The sequence below is a fragment of the Osmerus mordax genome, chromosome 18 (genome assembly GCF_038355195.1).
Source record: "Osmerus mordax isolate fOsmMor3 chromosome 18, fOsmMor3.pri, whole genome shotgun sequence".
In the NCBI taxonomy this organism is placed as follows: domain Eukaryota; kingdom Metazoa; phylum Chordata; class Actinopteri; order Osmeriformes; family Osmeridae; genus Osmerus; species Osmerus mordax.
The window spans coordinates 9845580-9862077 of record NC_090067.1 but is presented as its reverse complement, the minus strand read 5'-3'; the positions used below and the strand labels follow the sequence as shown (position 1 = coordinate 9862077).

The 16498-nt window shown below is 44.1% G+C and overlaps 3 protein-coding genes across 3 annotated transcripts; 1 reads left to right on the top strand and 2 right to left on the bottom strand.

Moving 5' to 3' along the window:
- Positions 1–2523: 2523 nt before the first annotated feature.
- Positions 2524–3777, bottom strand: tmem200b (transmembrane protein 200B). The gene has a single exon (XM_067256551.1). It carries the CDS (start codon positions 3775–3777, stop codon positions 2524–2526), a length of 1254 nt encoding a protein of 417 aa, XP_067112652.1.
- A 3656-nt stretch (positions 3778–7433) lies between these two features.
- Positions 7434–12027, bottom strand: srsf4 (serine and arginine rich splicing factor 4). Its single transcript, XM_067255321.1, has 6 exons — positions 11865–12027; positions 11077–11222; positions 9561–9718; positions 9223–9440; positions 8510–8587; positions 7434–8378 (listed from the first exon to the last, which is right to left on the bottom strand). The coding sequence occupies exons 1-6, from the start codon at positions 11969–11971 to the stop codon at positions 7853–7855; spliced, it is 1233 nt and encodes a 410-aa protein (XP_067111422.1). The 5' UTR covers positions 11972–12027; the 3' UTR covers positions 7434–7852.
- Positions 12028–12825: 798 nt separating this feature from the next.
- xkr8.3 (XK related 8, tandem duplicate 3) lies at positions 12826–16249 on the top strand. Its single transcript, XM_067255320.1, has 3 exons — positions 12826–13303; positions 13834–14021; positions 14534–16249. Exons 1-3 carry the CDS (start codon positions 12978–12980, stop codon positions 15319–15321), a joined length of 1302 nt encoding a protein of 433 aa, XP_067111421.1. The 5' UTR covers positions 12826–12977; the 3' UTR covers positions 15322–16249.
- Positions 16250–16498: the final 249 nt, after the last annotated feature.

The window sequence follows — 16498 nt, the reverse complement described above, 5'->3', positions numbered from 1 at the left end:
TCAGTGAAAAGTCTGTAGACTGCAGAACTGGAAGTTGTTGACCACCACTGACATCATTCTGCAGATGCTCAGGTCTGCTTAATCTCTGCCTGCCAGACACTAATGCACTCGATCCAGTAATGGGCAGCACCTTATGCCAATGCTAGCCAACCCAGCAGGATCTTCCATATATGAGATCCATCCATCAATGAAAATCTCCAAACATCTCAAGCCTCTTCCTGTTTGGCACTGCTATGATTGAATGCCCTTCATCTGGATTTACAAGGCTTAATGGACAGAAACAGTGAGTGGGAGGTGCACAGTCGAGTGAGACAAGTACTGTTGTCATTTTCAGTAGCTGATGTCACTTTCCCTTTTCCACCCCGACCCCCCCTCCCCACATGCCCCCACCTCGTCATGTCTTTTGGAAGCATGGGGCCCCAGGTCTTGCCCGCTAGCTTTACGAGCTGTTAGAATCGCAGAAGCCATCTTGTAGACAACCAATTAAATGAGAAGAGATCACGAGAGACTGCATACCTGCCCGGAAGGAACCATAAAATCTGAAAGGGGGGGGAAAGTTGGCCAGCATTAAGGGTGTTGCCGAGTATAATTACAGCTAGGGAATTTCTCTTTCCGCTCTCTCCCCCAAGGACGGCTCCAATCCAAGGCTGTGACCAGCACAAATCTCAGATCTCTACAAAGGTGCCAGGATCTGTCAGGATTCAGTGATAGTGGCTGCACCTTGAACACAAGGTCAGAGGATGTCAACCCCACAACAGAATTTAGCATAAAAATGAGATCCGTGAAGGAATGGAAGATGGATGAGTGCTGAGGCTTTGAAGATTGCTCCATTCTTATCCTTCCATTTACTCCCAAATCCAACCCTCGGTGAGTTGCTCAGCGGTGATAGGTAATAGTGTGGAAGGAATAGATTTCTGGAGATGGTGAAGGCAACCTTGTGCAAATCCCAAGTTGACACTGTCAGGCTGTGAGGCAGAGTGAAATGCAAAAACGCCTGTTTACTGAGAAGCAAGGTCATCAGCATTGGGCAAAGATTTAATTATACTGCATTGAGAAAAATTCTGAGATCATGATCTTGACAACTGGAATTAATGAAATGACTGACAGCACAAATTGTTTTTTCTTAGCTCTGCCTTATATTTAAAACACAGGCATGACATGGCATTACGTTTAATTCTGTGGGTCAACAGGGCCAGACGTGGCCATTGATTGTTCTGTCAGACCATTGATATTGCTTGATATACAGTTAGAACACAAGTTGTCACACACGGCATACAAAACAGGCAGTACAGACAAAGAGAGCGAGACAAATTGAGACTGTGGCATTGTAAACATGTTGGGGCCCTCTCCTCACATCTGTGAGTGGAGGGTGGGAGAAGGAAGAGAAGAAAGAGGAGGGGGAAGTGTCCTCTGGAAAAGAGTCATGTTCTCCCCTTTACGATACCCCCAACATCCCCGACTGCATGCAAATACACTGAATCGTCCCACTAAATCAAACAGAGATGTCTCTCTGCTCGTGCCCTCCAATACTTGAAGCTCTATTTCTCCTGAACACCCCCCTAGACATATGATATTCATTCTAGGAATCACAGAGAGATGATCAACAGAGGAGAGGAGGGATAGGCCTCCTCTACTGTTATCACTCCGGTAATCTAGTTAATAACCTGGGAAAGGACACTGTAAATTGACACATTATTCATGACAGGGAACCTTGACTATCTCTCTCTCTCTTTCTCTCTCTCTCTCTCTAATACATAACAAATATAGCCATTGTTCTGCATAATTATTACAATGTGACATACGGCATCTTCATCATGCAACTAATGTGGTCTCCTAGACCTTACATGTCAAAGCCCCAACCTTTCTTTAGTCTAGCTGCACTTGTCAGAAGCTATCAGCACCTTTAAGGCTCTGCATATTCTAGTGGTTTGGTTTTAAATGGATTACACAGTGAAGACAGTCCCTCTGCCTACAATCTATCTCTCTCATTCAAATAGGATGTGCTTGCTGTATCCTGAAACAAGTAACGCTTTGGCAAAGAAGGACAAAATTGATTCCTCACATTTCTGCCAACCACAAATGCAAGACTGCATTGGCAAACAGACTGGCAAATTGCTCCACTCAACTATGACAGTATGTGATATGGAGTTTTTCTCCTCTTAGAAACAAATGTTTGCCTGCCAACTCCATGTAATTCATCCACAGATCCCAACTTTTGTTCTTTGAAATCCACACCCTAAGAAGCAATGACCAAGTGTTGTATCTTTAGATTGATATCTTAACACTGGAAGCTCCTTCACATTGCACCTCCCAAAAGAAAACAGTTTCCAACAGTGTGACAGTATTATCACAGAATGATACATGGGCTGGACTGAGGTTGCATTAGGACTCTCGGAATTCAGGAGTCAATGGAAATAAGTGCAGTGGTATGATCCAGAGGAAGAGCCTACACTCCTCATTGATGCATTAGCATCCACGGGAATTCTTCTTCAACAAGCTGATGGATCCTTGCCAAGATCTCCCTCACTGGAAAGGCCCCGAGCCAAAGCTCTTATCCCACTGAGAGCATTGCTGCTCTAGCTGGTCCAGCAGCTTGTCTACAGAGTCCTCCTTATTCTCCAGCTTCAGGTAGCGCCTGGCATAGCCCAGGTCTATCCGGGGCCAGCTCCGATGCCTCTGCACCTCCACAGACATGAGCTCCGGGGGCTCTGCCTCCCGCCCACAGATGTTCACACACACGTCTGTGTTGGACTCTCTCCTGGCTGGCTTGGCCCTTCCTAACTGTCCCTGTCCGCAGGGTGCTGCCAGCTTCTCCCCCAGACACACTGCAGTGGTGTGTGGGCCATGAGGGTTAGTTCTGTAGCTCACACTGTGGGAGCGTCTGGGCAGCGTGGCAGGGGCATCCCAGTCGTCCACACCCAGGGTGGACATGGAGCTGGCCGACACCAGGCAGTTGTTGAGCTTAAAGAGGGTGGCACGCTGGGGGTCTACCTCCGTCTCTGCCAGTGTGTTGCAGTCTGTCTTGCTGGAGTTGCAGGAATTGGAGTGGGATGAGTGGAGGGAGGGGGTGGAGGCGGACTCCTGGTGGTGCAGGGCCTCTGTCCTCAGAGTAGCCTGCCGGTAGGTTCTGCCTGGCATGTCCTCCTCCCCCAGGTCCCTGGTCTGCAATAAGGGCTCAGAACAGGCCAGCTGTTGTAGACACAGGATATTGAGGTGGGCGGCGGGCAGACTGCTCAACCACTGGTAGTGTCTCGCCATGGAGTTGGCTGCCGCAATTTCCGAGAGGTCGGCCGAGGGCACTGCCGCCGACACGGAGCAGATGACGTTGCGCATCTGTGCCAGGAGCATCTGGGTCTCCCTGTCGCGGTTCTCATACAGCACCGTGTTGGCGCAGATGAGGATGAAGAGGCCCACGCCCATGATGACAGGGCCCAGCAGCTTCATCCTCTCACTGTGGATGAGGCTGGCTGTGGAAAGGAGGCCCTTGGCCCCCAGACTCCAGCCAGAAGCCTGGGGCTCCACAACCCCTCCTCCATCAGTCGGTTCAGGCAAGGCTGAGCGGTGCGTCCGGTAGGGCCAGTACCCTGCCACGGCCAGGGCGGTGCCCACCACCACCACGATGACACCCAGGACCAAGAAGACACCTGGCATGGAGCGGATGCGCAGCTTGCCCTGGATCAGGCTCTCCTTCTTCTTCCGGCCGCGGAGGCTGAAGCGAGACTTCCGAGAGCGGGAGGGGGAGCCTGGCATCTCGCCCATGGATTTCGGGGTCTTCATGGTTGAGTATCCAAAACTCTTGGTCCTGGTCACGTGCGGAACTACTGCTCCTGGGAGATTACCGAGTGGAGGAAAGGGTCAGGGATTAATGACACAACTTTTACAGCTAGACTCCTATGTACAGTATGAAGTGTTTCGGTACAAAAACGGCAATGTAATCCTTTTAAGATTCAACGAATAAATCACTGGCATCTTTAACCGCTATTTCTGGAGAAAGAAAACTGTTTATGGAATCATCCAGATCTTAATAAATTAAAAGTCTGTAATACCAGATTTTTCTTTCTAAATGGACGTAAAGCATGTTAGAAATAAATAATTAATATAGCATTGAATTTCATCATTCATTACATATTCAGAAGTATTTACTTTATTACACTGCTCCTTTGTTATCTTTTGAAAATTTGCCTTTGATGTTAAAACCAAATGTGTTTTTGTTGTTTTTTGCACTGTTGATATACTTGAACTGTTGAACTTACCTTTAATTAAAATATAGATGAAAGATCCTTGTCTACGTCTAGCCTCCTTTACAATGCATCTAAACTGACCGTAACCTTCTATATGTTTAACATAGTGAACTCCATGTTAATCATAATAGACAAAAATGGTAACTTGAGAGATAACATCTCAAGGAGTTCCAAACTCAGATGCTACTGAGAAACACTTGCACATGTGCTGTTCTCCTTCAGTTCCCACACAACCATAAACAAGGTGCAGTGAAATGGAAACACAGCTTCAAACACGCACACTGCAATTACTGTAAGGCTCGGCACATGCAGCAATGCCTTTAAAATCCTGTCTCCACCAAATCGTCTGACAGAGCACACTACCATAACCCCGGTCCAGAAGGATGACTATCAGGTAAGTCTGTACAGCCTGACTGTCAGCCTGTACTGGCGACAAACAAACTGAATCTCTCTGAACAGGTCTCTGGACCTTCACAAAAACCTGGCACAGGGTAGAAACATGTCTTCCTGGCTGTTCGGTTACTATGCATGCACAGATGGGTCAGTCAAGCCACATCCTTTGGCTTCAGATTTTTAAAGCTGTTCAGAGAGGATTTTAGAACTTTGAATGACAAATCAAAGATCAACTTAATGCAATGTTTACATTTACATTTTACATTTAGTCATTTAGCAGACGCTCTTATCCAGAGCGACTTACAGTAAGTACGGGGACATTCTCCCCGAGGCAATTAGGGTGAAGTGCCTTGCCTAAGGACACAACGTCAGTTGGCATGACCGGGAATCGAACTGGCAACCTTCGGATTACTAGCCCGCTTCCCTAACCGCTCAGCCACCTGACTCCCATGTAGTATATATTTCAGGAAAATGTCAGATGCGATGCCACAACCCTGGACTAAATATAGGACTGTGTTGATGTACATACTGTTTTATCTCACATATATTATCTCATTAATGTATTTGTCCTGATAGTACCAGAAAGGAGAAATTACTTTAATTGACATACTTTCAATTAAAAGAAATTATAATCCCTGAATAGATAAATAGCATGGATAGTTGTTTTTTGCACTACGCAACTGAACAGTTAATGATTGTAACCTTTGCCAGTGTCCCTTTTCTAGTAAACTGCACCTCTACTTGCTGATGCACAATGCTATGTACAGTACAGGTAAAACAGAAAAGCTTGACTGTCTCTTTAACTTGGAGAACATAAATATACTTTATGATAAAAGAAAAGGTTGTGACCTGGGTAAATCTACCTGAGTGCCAACCCTGAAGGATTAAACCTCAAGTGATCATGTACACTCCTGGAAGGTGATAATCTTGAATAAAGATGACCCAGGCTAGCTGAAAAAGTCTGGTGGAAAGTATTAGTAGCCTTTGTACAGCATGAATTGTTCTGGAAAGACTTGCCTCTGGCAAGAACATTCCATGTATTCATATGGTCACTGATATGGCCATCATAAATGAATGATGCAAACCAGACATGCCTATCATTAGTTTGTTTTTCCACTCGCAGTTTAATGAGTGAGGAATGCGGACTATTGCCAACTAATCTAAACATAAAAGTAGGCTACTTAATCAGGGAATAAGATCTATCTTTAGGTTTGAATTATACCTTACATAACGTGTATCTTTCTTTACATTCATTGGAAATTACTAATGATAATGATCACACACCACACCAAATTACTTTTCTTTATATGGGTAGCTTGCCTATCACTTAGCTCATTAAGCATACGTAGACACTGATTCTTAGATGGAATGAAATAGGCAAATAAGGTCGCATCGAATTTGAATTAGAATGAATGGTATTAATATCTATTCTGTGTCTAACTTGTAACAGGGCATGCTACCTCCACCTGTAGGTTGCAAATGTTAATATATTTTTAAGCCATTAAAAAACAATTATTTAAACACACACAAAACATTCCTTGCTGTGACTACAAGAAACCTGACGGAACGTGATGTTGCATTCCTTTGGTTCTGTCTGGCTCTGATAAGCCTTGCAGTGGAATTAGTCATTTATCCTCAACTACAACGTCATTAAAACCAGCAATTTATAAGAAATATATAGAATAAAGAAATAGCATATAGCCTACAACTCGCGGCCAATGACAACGTTTGCAGATTTGTGAGGTGAAAATGTTAAATCTCCAATGACCTTCTAGACAAGGCACGTTCATTTGAAGTTCTCATCGGCATCAAAGCGTTGAGCTGTACCAGTTATGCATTACCTCTCGACTAGGGTATTAGGCTACTTTTGAATAAGGTTAAGTTACTTGCCTATGCTGCCGTTGTGTTCTCTTGCCGTCTCATTGTCTTCCGACTCATATCAAAACAGTGCACTACGATTCGTCCGATTACCCATGCAGTCTGCACTGAATGAAACAATTGCATATAGCCTAATCACTTGAGCTGAACATCCTACATGCATGGATAAGAGGTTGTTCCACCGTCGGTATGGAGCTTCTTGGTTTGTCCAATAGGTACTCAGCAATAGTCTTCCCATAAATATAAAAAATGTTGCCAGTTTATAGGTTATCTTCCTAAAATCACATGTGCCCTTCAACCTCACAAAACTAGCTGAACAACCCATTCCACGGCCGATTTTCAGTGGCGCCTCCTCCAGTCTGACACCCCACGACTTGGAGCAACGGTAGATCCGTTATGCATATCATGGGTGTTGTGCGTGTTTTGGTATAGGCTACTGACGCCTTATCAGCATATTACTATAAAGTATTTAAAACCAAATTATGTAAAAGTAATTGGAGATATTTTTGTAAGACAAATGCTACATTAATGAACGTTCTCCATAGTGACTTTGACTATGAAGTTTGTCTATCCACGAGAATTTGAAGCGAGGCAAAGGGTTGCTTGTTTAAAAATTGTGCATTATGGAAACAAATCTGCTAGGTTACGAACTCAATTGTGGCAAATCCAATTAGATTACATATTTCTCTGCATAAGATATCCCTAAAACAACGCAACAGATTGTCAATTCTAAAGACCGCTGGTCAAGAAAAAGAGCGCAACGCCATCTTGTGGCAAAACGGAATAATTGGTCAAGTGTAAGTTCCCGTTTAATTGGCATCCTGTTCAATGCGCCGTGTCTCCACTCCCCCTTCTTCCAATCATACTTTGAACTCCAACGTGAAAGGTGGCCCTTCTCCCTCACAATAGACAAACAGCCTGTTCATTCCATATCAGGGTTTTTTATTTTCAAATTAACTGTTAAAAAGGAATTCCACGAGGATCAAAAGACAGAATAAAACAAATCACACTCAGCACATTGACAGCACACTATGTATGCATCTAATACAAATGTTAAGACACCCACTACAACAGTCCATTACAACTTATAAAAGTCTATCCAGGCATTTTTTTCTTAGACCTACCACATATTTTACAAATGTCTCTAAATACAAGAGGACACTACTGGGGGGGGAAAGAAAATAATATATATATATAAAAAAAAAAAAGATGGGGAAGCATGTGTATTAAAGACACATTTTTTTATTCTATCACTACTGGATTCATATATATATATATATAAAAAAGAAAGACAAGGGGTGAGGGGCTCAAGACGGGTAGAGGGGTCATAACATTTCACCTCAGGACTGAGATCGGGAACGAGATCGAGAACGAGACGCAGAGCGAGACTTGGAGCGGGATTCTGAGCGTGAGGCGGAAGGTGACCGAGAGCGAGCTTTGGCAGGTGAGGGGGAAGGAGATTTGGACTTGGACTTGGACCTGGGTTTGGACTCGACTGGGGTGCGGGAACGAGAACGGGACGACGCCCTCTCAACGGCGCCGCCTTCTTCGTCGCTCTTGACCGGCTCCCGGCTCTTACTCTTGGAGTCAGATTTCCTTGAGCGGTCCTTGACCCCTGACCTGGAACGGGACCTGGAACGAGAGCGAGACCTAGACCTGGAGCGGGACTCATCCTTCCTGCCCCTCTTCACTTCCTTCTTGATCTTCTTGTTCTTGGGGCTGTGGCTCCTGCTGCGGCTGCGGCCCTCGTCACGAGGCCGCCCCTCCTTGACCTTGTGGGCGCCGTTACTGCGCTCCTCCTCCTCCTTCCGGCCCTTGCTCTTGTTCTTTTTGCTGTTGGAGCGACTGCGAGAACGCGAAGCAGCCCTGTGGACAACAACCCAATACGTTATTATATCCACACACACAATTATGATTATATTCCTCCCTATGAAATATTATATAAAAAAGAGAAACAGAAGGCATTCTGGGTGCACTGCTATGAACGGGGTTGTTACCTGGAGCGGGAGCGGCTGCGGCTGCTGCTCTCGCTGCGGCTGCGGCTCTTACGGGATCTGCGGCTCCTGGAGCGAGACCTGGGAACGGAACAGCAGGGCAGGGTTACGAGAAGAAGAGGAACAGCAGGGCAGGGTTACGAGAAGAGGAACAGCAGGGCAGGGTTACGAGAAGAGGAACAGCAGGGCAGGGTTACGAGAAGAGGAACAGCAGGGCAGGGTTACGAGAAGAGGAACAGCAGGGCAGGGTTACGAGAAGAGGAACAGCAGGGCAGGGTTACGAGAAGAGGAACAGCAGGGCAGGGTTACGAGAAGAGGAACAGCAGGGCAGGGTTACGAGAAGAGGAACAGCAGGGCAGGGTTACGAGAAGAGGAACAGCAGGGCAGGGTTACGAGAAGAGGAACAGCAGGGCAGGGTTAAGTGAAGAGGAACAGCAGGGCAGGGTTACGAGAAGAGGAACAGCAGGGCAGAGTTACGAGAAGAGGAACAGCAGGGCAGGGTTACGAGAAGAGGAACAGCAGGGCAGGGTTACGAGAAGAGGAACAGCAGGGCAGGGTTACGAGAAGAGGAACAGCAGGGCAGGGTTAAGTGAAGAGGAACAGCAGGGCAGGGTTACGAGAAGCAGAGGAACAAGAAACCAATTGAGGTGTGAATAACAAAAAACATTGTAGTAGGGGGGTGGAAACGGCAGAACGGGATTTAAGTTGAGGTTTACCTGGAGCGGCTGTGACTGCGGGAGTAGGAGCGACGAGAGCGCCGGGCACCAGGGCGGTCTTCAATCAGGCGGATCTTCCTGCCATTGACCTCAGTACCATCCAGCTTCTCCAGAGCCCTCTTCATGTCAGAGTAAAGCCTGAACTCAATCACTCCCTCGTTTCTGCGACCCTTATTGGTATCGGCATAGGTCACCTCGCCAGCCTGCCTCATGTAATCCTGAGGAGAGCATTTGGAATGATTAGAAACGGTTCCATCAAAATCAGGAGTCAAACTGTGAACCTCTAGAAAATGCCTTGCATGAATTTAAGCTGTGCATTATCATACTGGGCTTCATACCTTAAGATCCTGCCAGCTGCAGCGACTGGAGAGGTTTTCCACAATCAGGCGGTAGTCTGTCCTAGCAGGAGGGCCATACCTGTCTCTTCCCCCGCGCCCATACCCACCACCACCACCACCACCACCACCTCCTCCTCCTCCCCCTCCTCCACCACCACCTTCAAGGTAACAAGAACAGGAACAGTTAGGGTGGGGAACCAATTCAAAAGCAGTCAATATACTACCCTTCACCTACATTCTATAAACAAAATCAAATCTGGGAGAAATAATAAAAGGGGAAAGCAAAGACAACAAAAGTTACTAAAAGGGGGGAAACAAACAAAATGCTCATTTTACTGAACTAAATGTTTGTGTTTGTTTTTTCAATCAAGAACTCTGACAACTCTTGTTTAACTATCAAGCGCTGTACCATAACTAGTCTTGTAGGCCAACATGAGTCTAAGAATCTAAACAGAAACATAAAATTACAAAAAAGGAACAAAAACTGACTGTAGAAGTACTTACGGTGAACTACAGTATGTCCTAACTAACACATCTACACAGACATTTCACTTAACAATGTTTTTTTTTTTTTTTTTCAGGCACCTATTAAGAGCTCAACCCACATCTGCTCCTAACCCCATGGCATCCTCACCACCCGGCCTGGGCCTAATGGCAAAAGCGGTCTTCATTCACAATGGCTCCCTTTTTTGGTCTGCCCAGGGGCCCAGAATGGTCAAACCACACTCTTGGAAAGGGGACACCATGGCCAGCAATAGGGGCAGGCAGTCAGCAAAGGACTCTTTCAATTAAAACATTGAGGTTCTTTGTTAAATCTTTACCTTTATTGACACACATTTTAAACAAAATAAAAAATCCTGAATACAACAGCAATAGATACTCATACATACTCATACATATGTCATATACTACAAGCACATTCATTGTCAAATATATTTTAAAATCTCAGAGGATAACTTCTCCTTATTAACCCAGACTAATTTAGATAGAAAAAAAACCAAACCCAAAACACAATCATTCACGCATCTGGATTCCCCCAAGATCATTTATAGTCCTTGGTAGCTAAGATGCACACAGTCCCACTCTCTCACATGTAAATCCTTGCTTCACACCCACTTTACAAACAAAAGGTGCAGAGCACCATTAAGTCAGAATTGTCATGGTGCTAGAGTAAATAAAAGCAGCCAAACTGCTTACCACAATCCAATCTGTGAACTCAATCACAATTTGTGACAAAGAGTCAGAGGCCCGTAAACCTGAATCGAACTGAGACTTGATACAATCACAGCAATGGTGTGGGTTTGTTGGAGGGGGGGTGAATATATTATTGGTGGATTATTGCCTAGATGTGACCCTAGGCACCTGAAACTAAATCATACTGTTCCACCACAAACATAATTGAAATTGTGTGCAAAGGAGCCACCAAGGACATGTTGGAAAGTCATGCAAAAGATGAGTCTTCCTCAATCACATTTCCTCCCATTTATGAATAAACAACACTTAATTGAATACTTACTTCGTCCTCCTGAGCCATAACTGCCGTCACGACGCGGGCCCTTGGTGTGCTCGACTATCACTCGCTCCCCACACAGGTCTTTGCCATTCAGGTCATACACGGCATCATCTGCATCACGGGGGTCATCGAACTCAACGAACCCATACCTACAGGAATAAACAGTATGTTAGCTTGTTAAAACTTAAAATATAATGTTTCGCCATTACTTCATGACTGAAGTGACACGGGGTGAAAACTAACTGTGGTTAACTGACCCAACTACGTCCATTTTACAGAGGAAGATGGCGCGTTTATCTCTGACACTGCTAGACGGAATGCATTTTGTATTCGATTGAATCTTTGTTTCGCTAAAACGTATTACCAAAAACCAACACAGAGCTAGCTATAGGTTAACAAACATTAGCTAGCTGACTAACACGTAGCCCTCCAACTAGCTCAACAGCTAGTTGCAATACACTGACTGCACCATCATGGACGCATTCTTCCCGAACTGCACACGGACACGTCGCCATTATTAGATAGCTGGCTACATAGGTAGCTAGTTTGCTGGATGTGTCGCCAAAAAAATCTAATCTGTTCTTTTAATTAGCCAATTGCAGATTAGTTCATTAGAAATAGATATATTGACTCAGCGTACACAGAAAAGTGGCTACATGCATCTTGCCGTTTTTGATTATTTTCTGGTTGACTCCAGTAGGCCTGCCGACCAGGCCCCAAACACAACGAGGGTTAGCCAATGCTACTAGCTAGCTGCATCCATTACACAAGGGTGCCATTCTATTTGTTACCCGTTTTTAAGATCCACTTCCAGTATCTTCCCATATCCCTTGAAGAACTTTTCGACGTCCTTTTCTCTTGCTCTATAGCTCAATCTTCCAATGTATACTCTTGACATTGTCCCGGCGAAAAATGTGTGCGTCCGCTTGCACACTCAAAGCGAAAAACACACGTTATGGCGCGAGGAGGCTGAACGCTCATTACGTTATACGTGCTTCTTGAACACCATAGGTCGCGCCATGAAGTGGGCGTGTCTCACTTAACACATCTGAGGTGTCTAATTTCAAAACCGTTGTGTGTAAAATGTGATAAACTAATTTAAATACAGATAATATATAAATGAAACGATTTGTTTCACTTTATACATTGAGAGTGGACTTTGAGCATCAAAAAATATATCTATGGAAAAAGCACACCATACTGAACTAATTATTAGGGCTAATACAGTAGGCCTATAGTAAGTAGTAGGCCTACGTTAATAGTATTAAGTTTAGTAGCCTGGGCAGACCTAGCCCGTACAGACTCCAGAGTTTATTATTCGCCTTATTTTATTTTTTCACTCAATAACCAATGTCTGGAACCCCTTGTGTAGACTATTTGTGTGTATAGCAAACCACCCCATTCCTTAAAGAGATTGCACATTGGTAATATGAACAACGCAGGGCATTCTCGGCAGCTATATCTTGTATATATTTAATGGATTCATATTTAGTTAATTATTCGTATGACTAAGGGTTGTTCATTTGCATTCATCTCCACTGAGCCAGTAGTATTAGAATGTCTAGTCAGAGTGGGTTTTGTCACACTGCTTTATAAAAGTTGGCTGCAGTCTGGAACAGTTGGAGTCCACTACGTTTGTTGTTGTGGGAGGGGCTTTTAAAGTTTCTGATGTCGACCTTTTGCAGCTAGATAAAAAGTTCGCGGTTAGATCCCAGCAAAGTAGCTATGTATGCAACGCCATCTTAACACATAACTTTGCGGAAGGTTTTCTTTGCTTGGGCAACATGGGCGAACAGAGATAATCGGTGTAGACTTAACAAGCCCAATATAACGCAGCGCAAGCGGGGAGTGTGCGTTCGAGATGGTGAAATTAGATGAAATGTTAACGGGAAACATAGCTAACCATGGAAAGCCCAGCAATTTCTAAGTACTCGTGTCTGGATTTTTGGTTTTCGGTAATCGGTGTATGCACTTATTTGTTCGATGTGGGATCTGATGTATGGGTAGCGACAGAGTTCTATTCGCGCGGGGATGTCCCATGGTTTGGAGTGCTTGTCGGCCTCATGGCCCTTTCTTCAGTAGTGGTCCAGATGTTCAGCTGGTACTGGTTCAAATACGACCGCAAACTGGAAGGGTTCAATGCGCAAAACTCAACAGATACAGTACTTTTTGGCAACCACCTCAAGCTTTCAGGCCTTCTACATGTTTTTCAGTTGGGCTTCTTCTGCAGGTATTTTATTTATTGTTTGTTTGGTGCAGATTTGTAAACATTGCCTATTAGTGGTCACTGGATCTAGGCTATTGAATTCAAACTCAAAGCCGCATATAGTTGGCTGCTAAACCTTGAAAATCCCACGTAGGCCTACATCTGACATATTTGCCTTGAGTAAAGGTCCTCAGAATTGTATTATGCCTAATAAATGAAGGTAACAAAGCACTAGTGAGCTGCAGGCCATTTGTTAAGTGATGCTAACAGGTCGGTCGATTAAGCGCATATCAATTTAACATGCTCAGATTCCATAGGCACCCTATTTTAACACAGACTGCCAAGGGAGTTACATGATAAGCAAGCATGACACATACTGTTTTTAGACCTTGGATGTTGAGAATGAATCTAAAGAAGCAACAACCACCAACTTTTAACAACCCCCGTAGCACCACCATCTTTTTACGGATGTATTCAAACATGGTTTTTGGCTTGCCTCGAGTTATAGCTTGATTGTTGTTTATTTTTTTGATTGAGTGTCATTCCTTCCTCAGGCACATCTCTGCCATATGGCAAGGCTTCCGGGTGTGGTGGAGGAGGGATCAGATCTCAGAATATGCTGTGTACCTGACTCATGACCTCAGTATGCTCCGGCTTATTGAGACCTTCTGTGAGAGTGCCCCCCAACTCACTCTCATGGCTTACATCATGCTCTACACCAACCATGCAAGGACTGTACAGTGTGAGTAGAGGTGTCCTGTCACACACATTCTTGCATTCTTGTTCACATTTACATTTAGTCATTTAGCAGACGCTCTTATCCAGAGCGACTTACAGTAAGTACAGGGACATTCCCCCCCGAGGCAAGTAGGGTGAAGTGCCTTGCCCAAGGACACAACGTCATTTTTGCACAGCCGGGAATCGAACTGGTAACCTTCGTATTACTAGCCCAACTCCCTAACCGCTCAGCCATCTGACCCCGTTCAAGGCAAATGACTTGTGTGCGATCTACAAGAATCAACAAACTATGTGATTATAATAGCCATACCTTGCGATTTGATGTTACAGTATTTAACACTTAGTTTGTAACTTATCTTATAACTATCAAATTTTCACTTTTATAAAATAAAAACGTCCACTTGTTGTCTCGCTATCCCGACTACAGCTTATATCTGTGTGACTTTATTGTCTTGCTCTAATCAGTAGTGTGATGACCCAACTTCTCTTTGTCTTCTATCTCTTTCTGTTTTGTAGGTGTAAGCGTCGTAGCATCTACCACCTCTATAGCGTGGATGGTGGTGGACTACCATCGCTCCTTGCGCTCCTTCCTCCCTGACAAGGCCAAACAGGGCTGGGGCTCTTCTCTGGTCTACTTCCTGTGGAACCTGCTGCTTATCGCCCCACGTGTAGCTGCAGTGGCCCTCTTCACCTCAGTCCTGTGCAGCTACGTCTTTGTCCACTTACTTTTAATATGGTTTGTAATGGTGTACTGGGTCTGGTGCCAGAAAACAGATTTCATGGACAGTGCTGGCGGAGAGTGGCTCTACCGGGCCACTGTAGGTCTTATCTGGTACTTTAGCTGGTTTAACGTGGCAGAGGGGCGGACAAGGGGAAATGGTGTTATTTACCATTCTTTCATGGTCGTGGATGGAGGGATCCTGTTGATTACCTGGTGGTGGTACAGAGACCCAGTCTTGACAGACTCCTACGCCCCGATCCTGCTTGCCGCTCTGCCACTCACTTACCTCGTGGGCTTGCTTTTCAAAGTCCTTTACTACTGCTGCTTTCACCCCAAACTGTGGAGGCCCCCAGTGCGGGACACAGGCGCTATTGAGATGCCTGATGGTCAGGTGTCTGTGAGAGCCATGGCTCCCCAGGTGGGTGCCTCCTCTCAGGTTCTCAACAGTAGGATGGCCCATCATGCTAATCGCTTTTACTCGCAGAGAGATGCTAGTAGTACCAACCTTATTGGTAAAACAAACGGACGTGATGCAAACAGTGTTTTGCAGCCCATTGCAAACTTAACTGTGGAAAATGAATGATGGTTAGTTTTAGAAAGTTTTGATATCACTACTGTGTTATGAGAGCTACTAAAGGTGTACCGTTGGTACAATTGTGAGTAGTATACTGTTACTGTTTCCAGGTTATGAAGTAATGCTGGATGTTTGAACTGGTTGGTTTTGTTGAAATATGTTTGTTTACTGCATAACCTCTGTACTGATGGCCAACATTTTGAGACAACTGAAACACTTCATATATTACGCATACCATATACAGTATTTGACCAGAATAAGTCTGTTTCTTGATGAAGTATTTACATGCAGGTGGTTGGAATTTGACATAATATACTGGCTAATAGAGATCAAGTATATATTAAGTAAAGGGCAAAGGCAACAGTCTAGTTTGTGTTAAGAAATTAAAACCAGTACAGTAGTGCAACTCTTGAGTTATTTTTATTTGAATGTTCTCTTTTTATTTATAAGGCATACATGCAGTATGTCTCATGATCTATGCCAACATTGTAAAATATGTAATAGTGATCCATCTAAATGATATTGTAACTATAGTAATGTTTGTCGAAAATTCTATGTAACACCAGGGAGTTATTGTTTGAAAGATGGAGAGTGTATTATTTAATTATCGTTCAACACACAAGGCACAATAAGCATGATGAATAAATAATGTTCTTCCACAACCACATTTTTTAAATATTTCTATATGACCTCATTTGATAGTATTGTAAATGTAATGCTGGAATAATTAAAGCCCCTCCTAAGTCATCATCAGTTCTTCCAAAATTATGTTTACAGTTCCTACATTGTTGATAAAAAAAAGTAATACTCATACACTTCAGAAGGAATCTAAGTTTTTGAGGATGAAAATGCTTGAAAACGACCCATCAGTTATGTAAAGCATTTTCTGCTTTGAAGTTCTTCTAATACGCATGCTGTAACTTCTGTTCTTTATACTTTGGACCTTCCTTTATTTACGTTTCCTGTGGAAGAAATGAATGAAATGAACATGCTGTATACACATTTTATAAGTAATGTAATGATTACAGTGATTACCTATTTCACTTCTGTAATTGGTAACTTGACAATATTTTCTAATTGTTTGTTCTTACAACAATACATGCGTTGGAGGAGAGAAATATTTTTGAAGGGAAGTGATGTAAGCTAAACAAGCAACCTCTTAGTCACCTGCTTTCAAAAAGAAGAA